At 37.3% G+C, this 12,849-nt stretch overlaps 1 protein-coding gene across 4 annotated transcripts; it reads right to left on the bottom strand.

Annotated features, from left to right (window-relative positions):
• Positions 1–264: 264 nt before the first annotated feature.
• Positions 265–12,534, bottom strand: LOC135480582 (uncharacterized). Of its 4 annotated transcripts, XM_064760453.1 has the most exons (6): positions 12,511–12,534; positions 10,742–10,846; positions 9,841–9,893; positions 4,445–4,539; positions 1,739–1,858; positions 265–578 (listed from the first exon to the last, which is right to left on the bottom strand). In XM_064760453.1, exons 2-6 carry the CDS (start codon positions 10,771–10,773, stop codon positions 537–539), a joined length of 342 nt encoding a protein of 113 aa, XP_064616523.1. In that variant the 5' UTR covers positions 10,774–10,846; positions 12,511–12,534; the 3' UTR covers positions 265–536. The 4 variants fall into 4 exon arrangements, with proteins under 4 accessions (XP_064616523.1, XP_064616521.1, XP_064616524.1 ...); XM_064760451.1 differs by lacking the exon at positions 265–578 and having other exon boundaries at positions 1,603–1,858; XM_064760454.1 differs by lacking the exon at positions 265–578 and having other exon boundaries at positions 1,603–1,858; positions 10,673–10,846; positions 12,511–12,528.
• Positions 12,535–12,849: the final 315 nt, after the last annotated feature.

Here is a 12,849-nt window from a genome sequence, read left to right as displayed (position 1 = left end):
CAATGACTTCTTACTGCCACCAAGGCCCCATAAACAATAAAGGCAGGGAAGTACACATTCCTTGCCCATTGCCAGTGAAGAACCCACAGTTATGAAGCCACACCTTTAGTGTCCCAATGATTGAAAGACAAACACCTAACGGTGCACAGCTCTAAATATGAAGAACACAAAGAAAGGTGTGTTGTGCATGCCTCGTTGAAATTATATGCAAGTATATGCAAGTCAAAAATTTTAGCAACCAGACATCATCTAAAAGTGGGTAACTGAGAAACAAAAACAATGAGGCTTTCAACTTCAGACGGCCTGTCCAGATTCATTTCAATAGCATTCTTAGATAATAAAATATATGTGGGTAAAGAGGGGCACCTACAGTTTACAAGCTTTAACCTGGGTCGAGTCACACCTAAGACTTTAAAAGAGGAAGTTGTAACTTCCTCACTTGGCATTCAGCATGAAAGGGATAGTCCAACGACTGGTTGACCTGTGTCAGTATAATGACTCGGGCGGGGCGGCTTACTTTTCTTCGGTAAGTCGTCTCAGTGAAGCACCACTAGATAAAAGAGCGGTGGAAATCCGTCCTGAAACAAGGAGGTACATTACATACACGTTAACTATTCCTTCGTCATCATATGACTCAAAAATTGGTGAGCACGACGTTAAACCCCAAGCACTCACTCACTCACAAGCTTTAACTGACATGACTCATGCAGTTCTCTAAATAAAGTGTTTCTGCCATGATACACAAGACATGCACTGTATTTCTGCCATGAAACACAATACATGTACTGTATTTCTGACATGATACACTATATACATGTACTGTATTTCTGCCATGATACATGTACTGTATTTCTGACATGATACACAATGCATGCACTGTATTTCTGACATGGTACACAATGCATGTACTGTATTTCTGCCATGATACATGTACTGTATTTCTGACATGATATACAATACATGCCCTGTATTTCTGACATGGTACACAATGCATGTATTGTATTTCTGCCTTGGTACACAATGCATGCAATGTATTTCTGCCATGATACACAATACATGTACTGTATTTCTGCCATGATTCATGTACTGTATTTCTGCCATGATACACAATACATGTACTGTATTTCTGCCATGATACACAATACATGCCCTGTATTTCTGCCATGATACACAATACATGTACTGTATTTCTGCCATGTACTGTATTTCTGCCATGATACATGTACTGTATTTCTGCCAAGATACATGTAATGTATTTTTGACATGATGCACAATACATGTACAGTATTTCATCTGAAGTTAAACATTTTTTAAGTGATAAATTTTTCTTGTTTCTGATTGGTCCACCCACCTTATGCATTGTAGGGACACCTTAAAAGCTTTCTTTTCAGTGAAGCTTAATTAGGTTCTTGTCAGAAAGAATTTTTGGCATACATATATATATATATATATATATATATATATATATATATATATACATATATGTACAGCCTCTTACCAATGCGGTCACTGTGAGTTCCAGACCTGCTCATGCTGGCTTCCTCTCCGGCTGTATGTGAGAAGGTCTGGTGGCAACCTGAGGATGGTCATGGGTTTACCCGGGGCTGTGCAAGGTTGCCTCCCACCATAATGCTGGCTACCGCTGTATAGGTGAAATATTCTTGAGTATGGCGTAAAACACCAATCAAATAAATAAATCTTGTTTAACAGCATTTGGAGGTTTGAAAACATTATCTACCTTGTACACAGCAAGACGCCTCTTCTGTCTGTCACACAAGACCGTGACAGGAATCTCTTTTCCAAAATAAGTTATCTCCTCCGTAGTTGAACTGAGCTCATCTAAAAGATATTCTGCCACCTGATGTGCAAACAGAAAGAGGGACACATGATGAGACTAATAATAAAGACACATCACGGCCATAACTTTCCCGATGGCAGAACCTTAAAATTTGAAGGAGCTGCCATTTTTGGATCACTAGATTCAGTTATTAGACTCATGCTCGCTAAACTGGGTATGGTTCAGAAATAAAAGCTTTTGCAGTGTGTGTGGATTACATGACAAAGATATACAACATAGCCCATATTTATCAAACACCTTAAGAGAAGCCAGTTTCATGTGGCATGTTGGGTAATTGACGCCAATGATTACATGTACAGATTTTCTCATGGCTCAGGAGCCACTTACAAAAAGGGATGGTAAATTAAAGTTGATTGTACATCACTAAGATCACAATCGCTGTTTTATTTACAATCAAAACCCTCTCGCACAATCAGGATGGTAAGCTCACAATCAGAAATTACAATCGGCAGGGTCAACCCTATTGTGAACACTTACAATCATCCTAAAATTGGCGTTAAGTACAAATACTGATGATAGACTGTTAGTCAGTAATAGTCAGTAATTTTGGATTGTCTTCGCCAAAAATGAGCAACCTAATTGTCTCAAAAGATGTTGTAACAATTTTTCCACATGTTCTTGCCAACAACAACTGATGAATAATTATGATTTGTAATTCTTTTGAAAATGAGGACAAGAAAAAGTGATTGACTGGTACATTTTCCATTTATAACAGCACTTCCATTCACAGAAAGCATTATTAAAAAGTTTGTTTCTTGTGGGTAACAAGCTGTTGTTTGTAATGTTGGGTCGGTTGGTAATCTTTTGTTGGACTCGAGAGAATTAGGTAACTGGCCCAAAGTTTCTGCCATCAGCTACTTTCACACAGTCCAAAGTTTCTGCCATCAGCTACTTTCACACAGTCCAAAGTTTCTGCCATCAGCTACTTTCACACAGTCCAAAGTTTCTGCCATCAGCTACTTTCACACAGTCCAAAATTTCTGCCACCAGCTACTTTCACACAGTCCAAAGTTTCTGCCATCAGCTACTTTCACACAGTCCAAAGTTTCTGCCATCAGCTACTTTCACACAGTCCAAAGTTTCTGCCATCAGCTACTTTCACACAGTCCAAAGTTTCTGCCATCAGCTACTTTCACACAGTCCAAAGTTTCTGCCATCAGCTACTTTCACACAGTCCAAAGTTTCTGCCATCAGCTACTTTCACACAGTCCAAAGTTTCTGCCATCAGCTACTTTCACACAGTCCAAAGTTTCTGCCATCAGCTACTTGCACACAGTCCAAAGTTTCTGCCATCAGCTACTTGCACACAGTCCAAAGTTTCTGCCATCAGCTACTTGCACACAGTCCAAAGTTTCTGCCATCAGCTACTTTCACACAGTCCAAAGTTTCTGCCATCAGCTACTTTCACTCAGTCCAAAGTTTCTGCCATCAGCTACTTGCACACAGTCCAAAGTTTCTGCCATCAGCTACTTGCACACAGTCCAAAGTTTCTGCCATCAGCTACTTGCACACAGTCCAAAGTTTCTGCCATCAGCTACTTGCACACAGTCCAAAGTTTCTGCCATCAGCTACTTTCACACAGTCCAAAGTTTCTGCCATAAGCTACTTTCACACAGTCCAAAGTTTCTGCCATCAGCTACTTGCACACAGTCCAAAGTTTCTGCCATCAGCTACTTTCACTCAGTCCAAAGTTTCTGCCATCAGCTACTTTCACACAGTCCAAAGTTTCTGCCATCAGCTACTTTCACACAGTCCAAAGTTTCTGCCATCAGCTACTTGCACACAGTCCAAAGTTTCTGCCATCAGCTACTTTCACACAGTCCAAAGTTTCTGCCATCAGCTACTTGCACACAGTCCAAAGTTTCTGCCATCAGCTACTTTCACACGGTCCAAAGTTTGCAGAAAATGCCAAATAGGAGTGTTTAGCCTCTTCCCCGCTACTACGCTGGAACATCAAATGCTATTAACCAGAGTAGGGTAAAGTTAATGCACCTCTGTTGTTTATATATGAATACACTGGATTGATTATGGATTCACCCCTAACCCCTCAAATTTCCCCACAATGAATGCTACTGTTAGATCTTTAGAGTGCAAACAAGAGCAAAACATGTAATGCTGTAAACAATGTACAATGTTCAAACTACAGAAAGTACAATAAAAAACCAAAAGGGCAGCCCGATTTAAACCATTAGTATACCCGCAAAAGACAACTTTTTAATGATTGTCCCATCATTTAAAAATCGTATAACAATTGTTTTTTGCAAGTAGCGTAACTATTTTCAGGATAAACTGTAATCTCAATTGTCAGGTTTACAATCCATCGTATCTACCTTGTGAAAGTCGACCCTGAACTTCATAAATTCCACATACATGTACTTTAGTCCACTCATCTGCCGTGAGATTTCATATCAGAAGTTTGAAAAATATGTTCATTTTCTCCTGGCCTAAAGGAAATAAATGGACTTACGTAAAGGACAATATTGTTATACTGGGTGCAGTCATGTAATGAAGCTAGAATAACAAAAAAAAAGAGGCAAATTGGCCACAAAATGAACTGCACTGTATTATATATGCGAAACTTCAAACCTCTGGTTGGCACAGCACATCTTCTTTCAATCCTGCATTCACCACTATACCGCCAAAACGAACGAGAGATCCTGCTGCGAGGTTTGTAAAGGAAACTGCAAATTGAAAAAAACAGCGGATTTGAGAAATTGTTTAGACTGACACATGCAGCTCATTGTTTAGTCTTCTTAAAAAATGACAGCATGTGCTTAACAGATAAAATGAGTTAAACCCAGTGGGATTGTCTGTCACGTGACATGTAAATTAAAATAAAAGAAAGCCAAAATATAAAGTAAAGTTCATCATACAGACAACTGAAAGCTATGCATAAAAATACTTTCATTTATTTTTTTGCACTTTTTTAAGAGAGTTGAAAGGCATTCAAATATTTAATGTAAAGATATAAAGATTACGGTGGGCTTTGAGCCTACTGACAGAATCTAGGAACTAATGTTCACCAGTGTTACAAACCCTTTCTTCACATATTGTATTTTATTTTTTTTTTATTTTACGTGTCAATGTCTGACCTACATTTTCCCCTTTGTGTACGTTATAGCCTGCACTGTAATTCAGTCAAGCTTTCTCAAGGCTCTGGTGTTTATGAGTTTCGTGTCATTGTACATGGGGTATACATTCTGGTATTTGGATCAGTGTTGTAACATGTTTATGATCAAACTAACCAAAATTTTACGTTAGTGTATAAATATGAGCGACGGAGTTGTAAAGCTTGCAGTCATTTATTCAAGTCCATTTGAGAGCAGGAATTTATTCAAGTTCATATGGAAGCAGTCATTCATTCAAGTCCACTTGAGAGCAGTTATATATACTATCATTCACTGTGAAGGATTTTTACCCGGTTAATTGTACGGCTCATTGTCTCTTTGTGCGATTACGATTATGTACATTTCATCCCAGTTTACCCTGAAAGTGACTTTGTGTATATTTTCCAGGAGTGAAACATACATTGCCAGCTCGCTTCTGTCAACCCGTCCTCCCTGAGGACAGGCAGTTGAGAATCAACCATTGTCAGTGTGCCATGCCCACTAGGGCTTGTCACTTATCCAACTGTCATCCTTCAATTGGAGAATTCCTCTTAGCTGTAGAATTCTAGATTTTACGTAGACTAACTAGCCTATAGAAGCTGGAGTATTCCGTCTGGATTTAGATGCGGTCATCAGTAAGAAACTAAAGATTTTTGTAATTATTTGTATTGTTTTGTATATTATTGTCAGTTGTGTGTAGATATATATATATATATATATTACTGTCAGTCATATGTGGTACTTTACTTCACCATTCAAATGTATAAACGCCTTTAACTCTTTTCACAAAAACCTGCAAAATGAAAGTGTATCTGTGCATAGCTTTCAGCTTTGTGTGTGTGTAAAACTCAAAAAACGTAACTAATTTATTATACTTCTGAAAATAATAAATCTTGTACAATATACACATATATATGTGTGTGTGTGTGTATGTATATATATATATATATATATATATATAGCAAGACCAGTCTGTTCCACTCATCACCTAAGTCAGCTCGTTGATACCCTGTTAAAACCATATGTTCACTATGTCCCATCACCTATCTGGGATGATCTTGATTTTCTAAACTTCATCTCTAATTCCATAAATGATGATGAAATATTTTGTAGCATAGACGCAACCAATCTTTACAGCAATATCTCTAGTGAACTTGGGATTACAGCCATTGAATATTGGCTCGATAAATATCTGGGCCATATCAATGACCACTTTTCTAAAGAATTAATACTGTCCAGTGTACGGCTCATTTTAGAAAATAACACATTTGAATTTGGAAATAAAAATGATTTCCAAATATTAGGCACAGCAATGTGTACAATGTTTGCACCAACCTACGCTACTTTAGTATTAGGACACTTAGAGTAAAAGCTCTACAGTGAAACTGAAAATAACTACGGATGTAATACATTAAAATTCGTCAAAGAGTCATTCAGAAGGTTTTTAGATGAATGTTTTATCATTTGGGATCAGCGAAAAGGCAATATAATGGATCTGTTTACTGCCTTAAACAATTTGGACCCAAATATCAAATATCATAAAACACCTATCTTAGACAATCTCCTTACTCGCAAAGTGAATAATCACAGATATTTTCTACAAATTGACCAATACAAAATAATACCTAGATTATTGATCCTACCACCCACACCACACAAAAAATCAGGTCCCGTTTACTCTTGCGTGACGAATTTGCACAATCGTACCTCACACGGAACTCCGACAAGTAGATTATCTGAATTAAAGACTTTTCTATTAATGAGACATTATCTCCAGGAAGTAATAGACATCGGTATTGTCAAAGAAAACAAAATTGATATTTCAGTTTTAAGGACCAGCAAACGACTTCAGTTTACTACCAACTCAATAGAAACCAGTCATACAACTTCTAAGTGTGGAGACCCACGATGCAAAATTCTGTGAATATTTAATAACAAACAGTCATTTTTTATTTCATGTTACCAATTTTAACTTCCATATGAACTCTAATATGAGCTGTAATTCCCAAAATCTACTGTATGTCTTAACCTGCTCTAACTGTAATAAATTCTACATAGGCGAAACCGGTGATTCATTAAGGAATTGATGTAGGAGACACAGTCAACAAATTAACACGCCAAGTTTACAGATTTTACCTGTAACCAAACATATCACATCATGTACACGTAACCTACACAGTGGGCCCAAGTTCCACGTAATGCCCTTCTTTAAATTATCGGTGAATAACGCTCAATCAGAGGAATCAAAGAACAATACTTCATTCATAAATTTAAATCTGAACTTAACAGAGAAAACATCAGGAGATAATCTCTCCGAATGGATAATCCAAGTTCGAACTTTATGTAATCTGTAACCAGGACTGATCACTATGGCTAAATGTACCTGCATGTACATATAGCTGTCGCAAGATGCTGAAATAAAAAAAGCTCTGAAAACCCGTCATGATACGGTGAAACTAGTAAGCTAAATCAACAAGTTGAGTTTGTCATGTTTCTTCTACAGTATATATATACTGTAAATGCCTTTTTATTCGCATGGTACTAACATGCGTGGATTACGCGGCAAACACATTTCCACCAAAATAAGTGCCGTGGAATATAATACCCATGCGGTACAGTTAGAACTATAGTGCTTGTTAATGAATTTATAATACATGTCAATTAGTAATACCTAATTAAAATGTATTCCAGCTTTCACAAATCCAGCTTAATTGATCGTCAGTTAATCTTGCTTTCTTTTAAGGAGGCTTAGCTCTGTCTAAGTATCACCACATTGCGATGTTGTTGTTGTTTTCTTGCCACGGTTAGAGACATGTAAATTGATCATTTGTACTGGGTGTGCGTACATGATATGATATACATACGATGAGAGAGGCTACTTTTTGATCAACTGTACTTGCCTTCTAGTCAGATCACCTTTCCCGACGCACCCGATACATCGCTTGGGGGTTCCCGCACTTCAAACTTCCTACTCATAATGACGATTTCTGAGAAATTTACTCAAATCTGTCACAGTTCACTCAAAGTTTCACTCACACCGCTGATGCATGAAAATTAAACAGTGGGATTTATTTATATCACATTAAATCCTTCGTCATCTCCCGGAGTGAGTGACACGAATATTTGCTCACACAGCAAGTAAGGGCTTCGTCTTTTAAAGATTAAGAGTCTTCAAAAGATTAAAATCTTAGGAAGATTAACTTCCTTTGTCTGATCAAGTTAATGTATTCTGTAGAATTTTTCTTACAGGTACAAACAAGTATAAATGATAACGTTGTTATTTGAATGCTTGAGTTGTTTTATTACTTGAGGTTTCTGTATTGAAGTTTGATTTTCATTTATCTGTTGTCCAAAAGTTCTGTTAAGATCTGCGAAAGTTTATTCCTGCAAATCGGTGAAACTTGATGCCCGCGAATAAAAAGGCATTTACAGTATCTACATATATATATATATATATATATATATATATATATATATATATATATATATATATGTGTGTGTGTGTGTATGTACAATGATATTCTCATGTAGTTAGTAGCTTCAGAAACCAGAAATCTAGTTGAATAAGACCTAGTTTAAATATGAGTGTGTATACCAAATTTGGAATCCATGCATTAAACTATGATTTCTACTGTTTTCTCGTCTTTGAAAGTGTAAAGTTTGCATGTTGCCATGGAAACCAGACATTTTTAAAAACAGGCTTAGTTTAAATAACGAGCCTATAATTCACACAAACATGAAGCTAGGTTATTACAGTACAAAAAATTTGGAGTGAGTGAGTGAGTGAGTGAGAGCTTGGGGTGTAACATTGTACTCAACAATTTTTCAGTCATATGACCACGAAGGGATCCTCCGTATGCAATGTGCCTCCTTGTTGCAGGATGGATTTCCACCGCTCTTTTATCTAGTGCTGCTTCACTGAGACGACTTACCTAAGGCAAGTTAGCCGCCATTATACTGATACAGGTCAACCAGTCATTGCACTATCCAAAAAATTTGGAATTGATGTATCATATAAATATACTATTGTCATGATTGTGTTCATTCACGTCCATTAATACTTCCTTTTCTATTCAGTTGTGATAGAAATTGCAATAAATACCTTGATACTTGCCATTTCCAGGTGGTTCCCATGGAAATCAGAAATCAATCAAAACAGTTCCTTTCCAAAGTAAATATAAATGATGTCATTTAAAGAGCCAGGGAAAAATTCACCCAAAAGATATGACACCAAATCACTTCTTCATAAGAATTTCTCTTCTTTGCTCATGGGACATTTTGAAAATACATGTAGCATATGAATTCTAATACAAAAACGAGACATGAAATCTGGATTTTTGTAATTTATGGTAATTAAAACGCACAGTGATTCTAATGCACAAGAGATAGCTTGTTAATTTTTTAATATACACCTCGAACATTTACCTTGACAATGACTCTATACACAGTACTCTGCCATGACTCCGGGGTCATTACGCTGTGCTAGCGCGCTAACCGACTGAGCCACGGAGGCTCCCCGATGAATTTTGTCATTTATGTTAATTAATGTATGCAAACAGCAATGGAACATGCAGTACTTTTTGGAACATGATACCACGTCGTACATTTACTCTGACACTACCCCAATTATTGCTTGCCATACAGATGCAACCCCGACTTCTTCACAAGTTTTACTGCTCGCAGATTGTGAAAAAACATGTAGGAATACAGTACATGTAGCTGCTTTCCCGTTATATGACACCGACCCTGACACTTGGGGTATGACATAAGCTACTCATATACATCATAAAGGCGAGCTGAAAAGGAGGAAATTTGTGGAATCCACTCTCATAATACTGGGGAATAATTGCCAGGAAAGAAATTTTGACACATTACCTTGTCTTGATTCCTCTCCATTAGTTTTCCTAAAGCGCTCTCCCATACTGTATCTGAAAAAGAAAATTTTCACGTTACATGTATATCATAAACACATTTCAGCTATTACTTTTGGGACAGATAAATGCATTGTACCCCTTGTCTGAGATAAGAATAGTTTTGATGGAAGTCACGTGACCTGTTAATTGCCTTTGAAATGAGCCCCCATACAATCCCGTACCGATTAAAAACCAAGTGAGTGGGAGATGGCCTCTTTCCCATCCCCTGTTTTGTTTGAACATTGTTTTTTAACATCACAAAAATGAACACAGGAGTTTTGAGTTTGAACACTTTTGTTGTTAAAGGTGAAAACACTTGAACTGGTAATTATTTTACAAATTTCCTGTTCCTGGAGAAATATTTCACATCTTTAAATTCCTCACAGACTCCCTCACCCTCTCTCTCACACACAAATCCTGTCCTTGAGGACAAGGCAAGCTTCCATTATTAAAGGGGACTTTAATTCTCAATCTACAGGGTTATGCACATACAACCCCCAACAGAAAAAAACATGCACATGGCTTATTGATTTGTATTGATTGATATAATTAAAAGCAACAAAATTGTTCAATTAAGGCTTTCAAAGGAGAAGGAAATGCAGAATAATTTTTTTTTTATGTTTTTTATTTTTATTATACATCTTTTGGAATACACCTCTTTAGGTCCCCTGCTTCAATTCATGCCTTTTCACATTTCAATTTCACATCAATTTTAACACCCTGACACACACACAGATGGACAATGCCTATTTCTAGATGCCATATAATCCCCACAAGATAAGTAAAGAGCTTACATTAATTTATATACACTTTAGAGTGACCTTTAACAAATCTGGCAATGTCAGTAGTTATATACAACCTACTCGGCTTTACAGAGTAGACGTTCCCAGTCCATGTTAGACGTCAAACTGGCAGGCTATGTAACTTGGCAAATGGTCGTTTTGAAAGTAGAAAATACAGCTTGTCAGCTACAAAACAAAACACATGAACTCTGAATTAAATGTCACGATAATTAGCAACATGTAAGGTGATACCAATTTATTTTCGTGTTTTATGGTTGAGCAGACACTAATAAAAATCCAAAAATAAAATAAATATAAAACTGAAAATCCACCCTTTTATTTCGTTCGATCTTGATGTCTTTATGATTTTCCTGATTTTTCAGTTCTTTCCAATTGTGTAAATATGTCTTGAGCTGGAAAAACTGCTGGTACAGTCCACATTTCCCACAAATTAGTTGATTTTCAAGCCGAATTTTTATTCTCTCATTGGACATTGAAAACGACTTTAATCTGCTTATAAAACAACAGCTTAAATTGTTGTAGCCTTACTTTAGAAGTATTTTGCACAGCAAAACCAAATTCGATTTATACTAAAAATAGTTGCAATAATTAATGTACTTCTTCCTTCTTCGAGTTACGCGCCACTTTAAGAAGCCAGAGGTACATTTTTGCAACTATACTAAACATTAGCAGAGCAATAATCCTTGCACAGCACAATGACAAATGAGCCTCTCATCATTGTTGCTCTGAGTTCATATTGGCGTTCTCTACAGTCACACAACAGCAGATGTGTCAACAATCTTAATTCCCCCGAGGTCTGCCCGGTTTTTCCCCCCACAATTTAATGCTTTCATATAAGTGAAATATCTCTGGGTAATGATACGGCATAAAGTGTTAATCAAATAGATCTAATAGGGTGTGCCGTCCAATTTTGCTCGCTTGGTGGCGCTCGTGTCATAGTAGTGGTTCGCGCTAGGCTGCGTTGCCGATGTGCGAATATATGGCCACAGACCCCCATTAGTTTTCCATAAGCGACAATGTTAACGTTTAACGCTGTAGCTCAGTCCGAAACATTCTATGGCCAATAAGCTTTAGTGCATACCTGACCCAGCCTGTGAGAAAGAAGCCATAAAAATCTTGACATAGGTTGATCATCAAAATCTGGACCTTTCTATGCCGGCAGCTGGGAGGCGTGCCTAGCAACGCCAAGGGGACGTCACTTGCAGCCTCATCACCATCTGTCTCCTTGTTTCCTCTCACCCAGAATTTCAAACTTTCATCATTAAAACTCATACCTGCCCAAAGCTTAGACAATTTCCATCATATTGATACAAAGCATCCACCTGTACACCAAAAACGGCAGGCTGGCAGCAAAAAAAGACTTTACACCCTAAAACACACAGAACTACAATCGTCCCTACCGAAAAACGGAAGTTGTAATGGGTGTCTGTGCCCATATACAACATACATGATCAATGTATGCATGTATGTGCTAATCTAATACAATGGCATGGGCCAAAACAAACATATCTATTCCTATGTTTCATCCATCTGACATAAATTATCAGTGTAAAACAATCTCATGCATGATTCCACACATTGGCAGCCAAGAAATCGGCTGTAAACTTTTAACACTGCTGTTTCCAGAAATTTCCGATGGCAAATGGCGGATGCGCGTTTGACACGTTGCACTATAAAGATGGGACGGCTTTGAGTTACTTGACTAAGCCATGTGGTAGCCTACATTCGCGTAGATCCAAGCTATCAGTCTGGGCATATCTTCGCTTATCACCGTGCTTTATCTGCCAAATTACAGTCTAATCAACCTTATATCGTACAACTTTACTCACATCAGCGATAACCTGATGTTCTTGAAAAGTCTGATGGTGAAATGCTTGTTGTACATGCGCACAAACTTATGACATTACTTTCGGTTTCGATGTTGAGTAGTATGGTTAAGGGAAGATAACTGGGTTTGTCCGTTTGATTGCTTGGGTTTTAAGGGACTCTGGATGCCAGATATCTGTAAATTTGTTTTCGACTGTATCTTACTTTACATTGAAAATAGCACAACAATAAAATGCTCCAAATAATCTTTGTTAAACATTGATTATATGCAACATATAAAATATAAAACCACCAGTAACTAAGATTAATCTAATTGTGTTCAAAGATAATATAAACATTGA

Source organism: Liolophura sinensis, chromosome 13 (genome assembly GCF_032854445.1).
Source record: "Liolophura sinensis isolate JHLJ2023 chromosome 13, CUHK_Ljap_v2, whole genome shotgun sequence".
NCBI classification, from domain to species: Eukaryota; Metazoa; Mollusca; class Polyplacophora; order Chitonida; family Chitonidae; genus Liolophura; species Liolophura sinensis.
Note: the sequence above shows the minus strand (reverse complement) of the source record. Positions and strands in the feature narration are given on the sequence as shown.

Bases quoted from the DNA above. Each gene is read 5' to 3' on its own strand.
- LOC135480582 (XM_064760451.1), bottom strand. From the start codon at position 10,773: ATGGACTGGGAACGTCTACTCTGTAAAGCCGA. The intron at 9,894-10,741 runs GTAGGTTGTATA...TTTCTTTTTCAG, and splicing joins CGTCTACTCTGTAAAGCCGA to ATACAGTATGGGAGAGCGCT. The intron at 1,859-4,444 runs GTTTGAAGTTTC...TTTGCACATCAG, and splicing joins ATGTGCTGTGCCAACCAGAG to GTGGCAGAATATCTTTTAGA.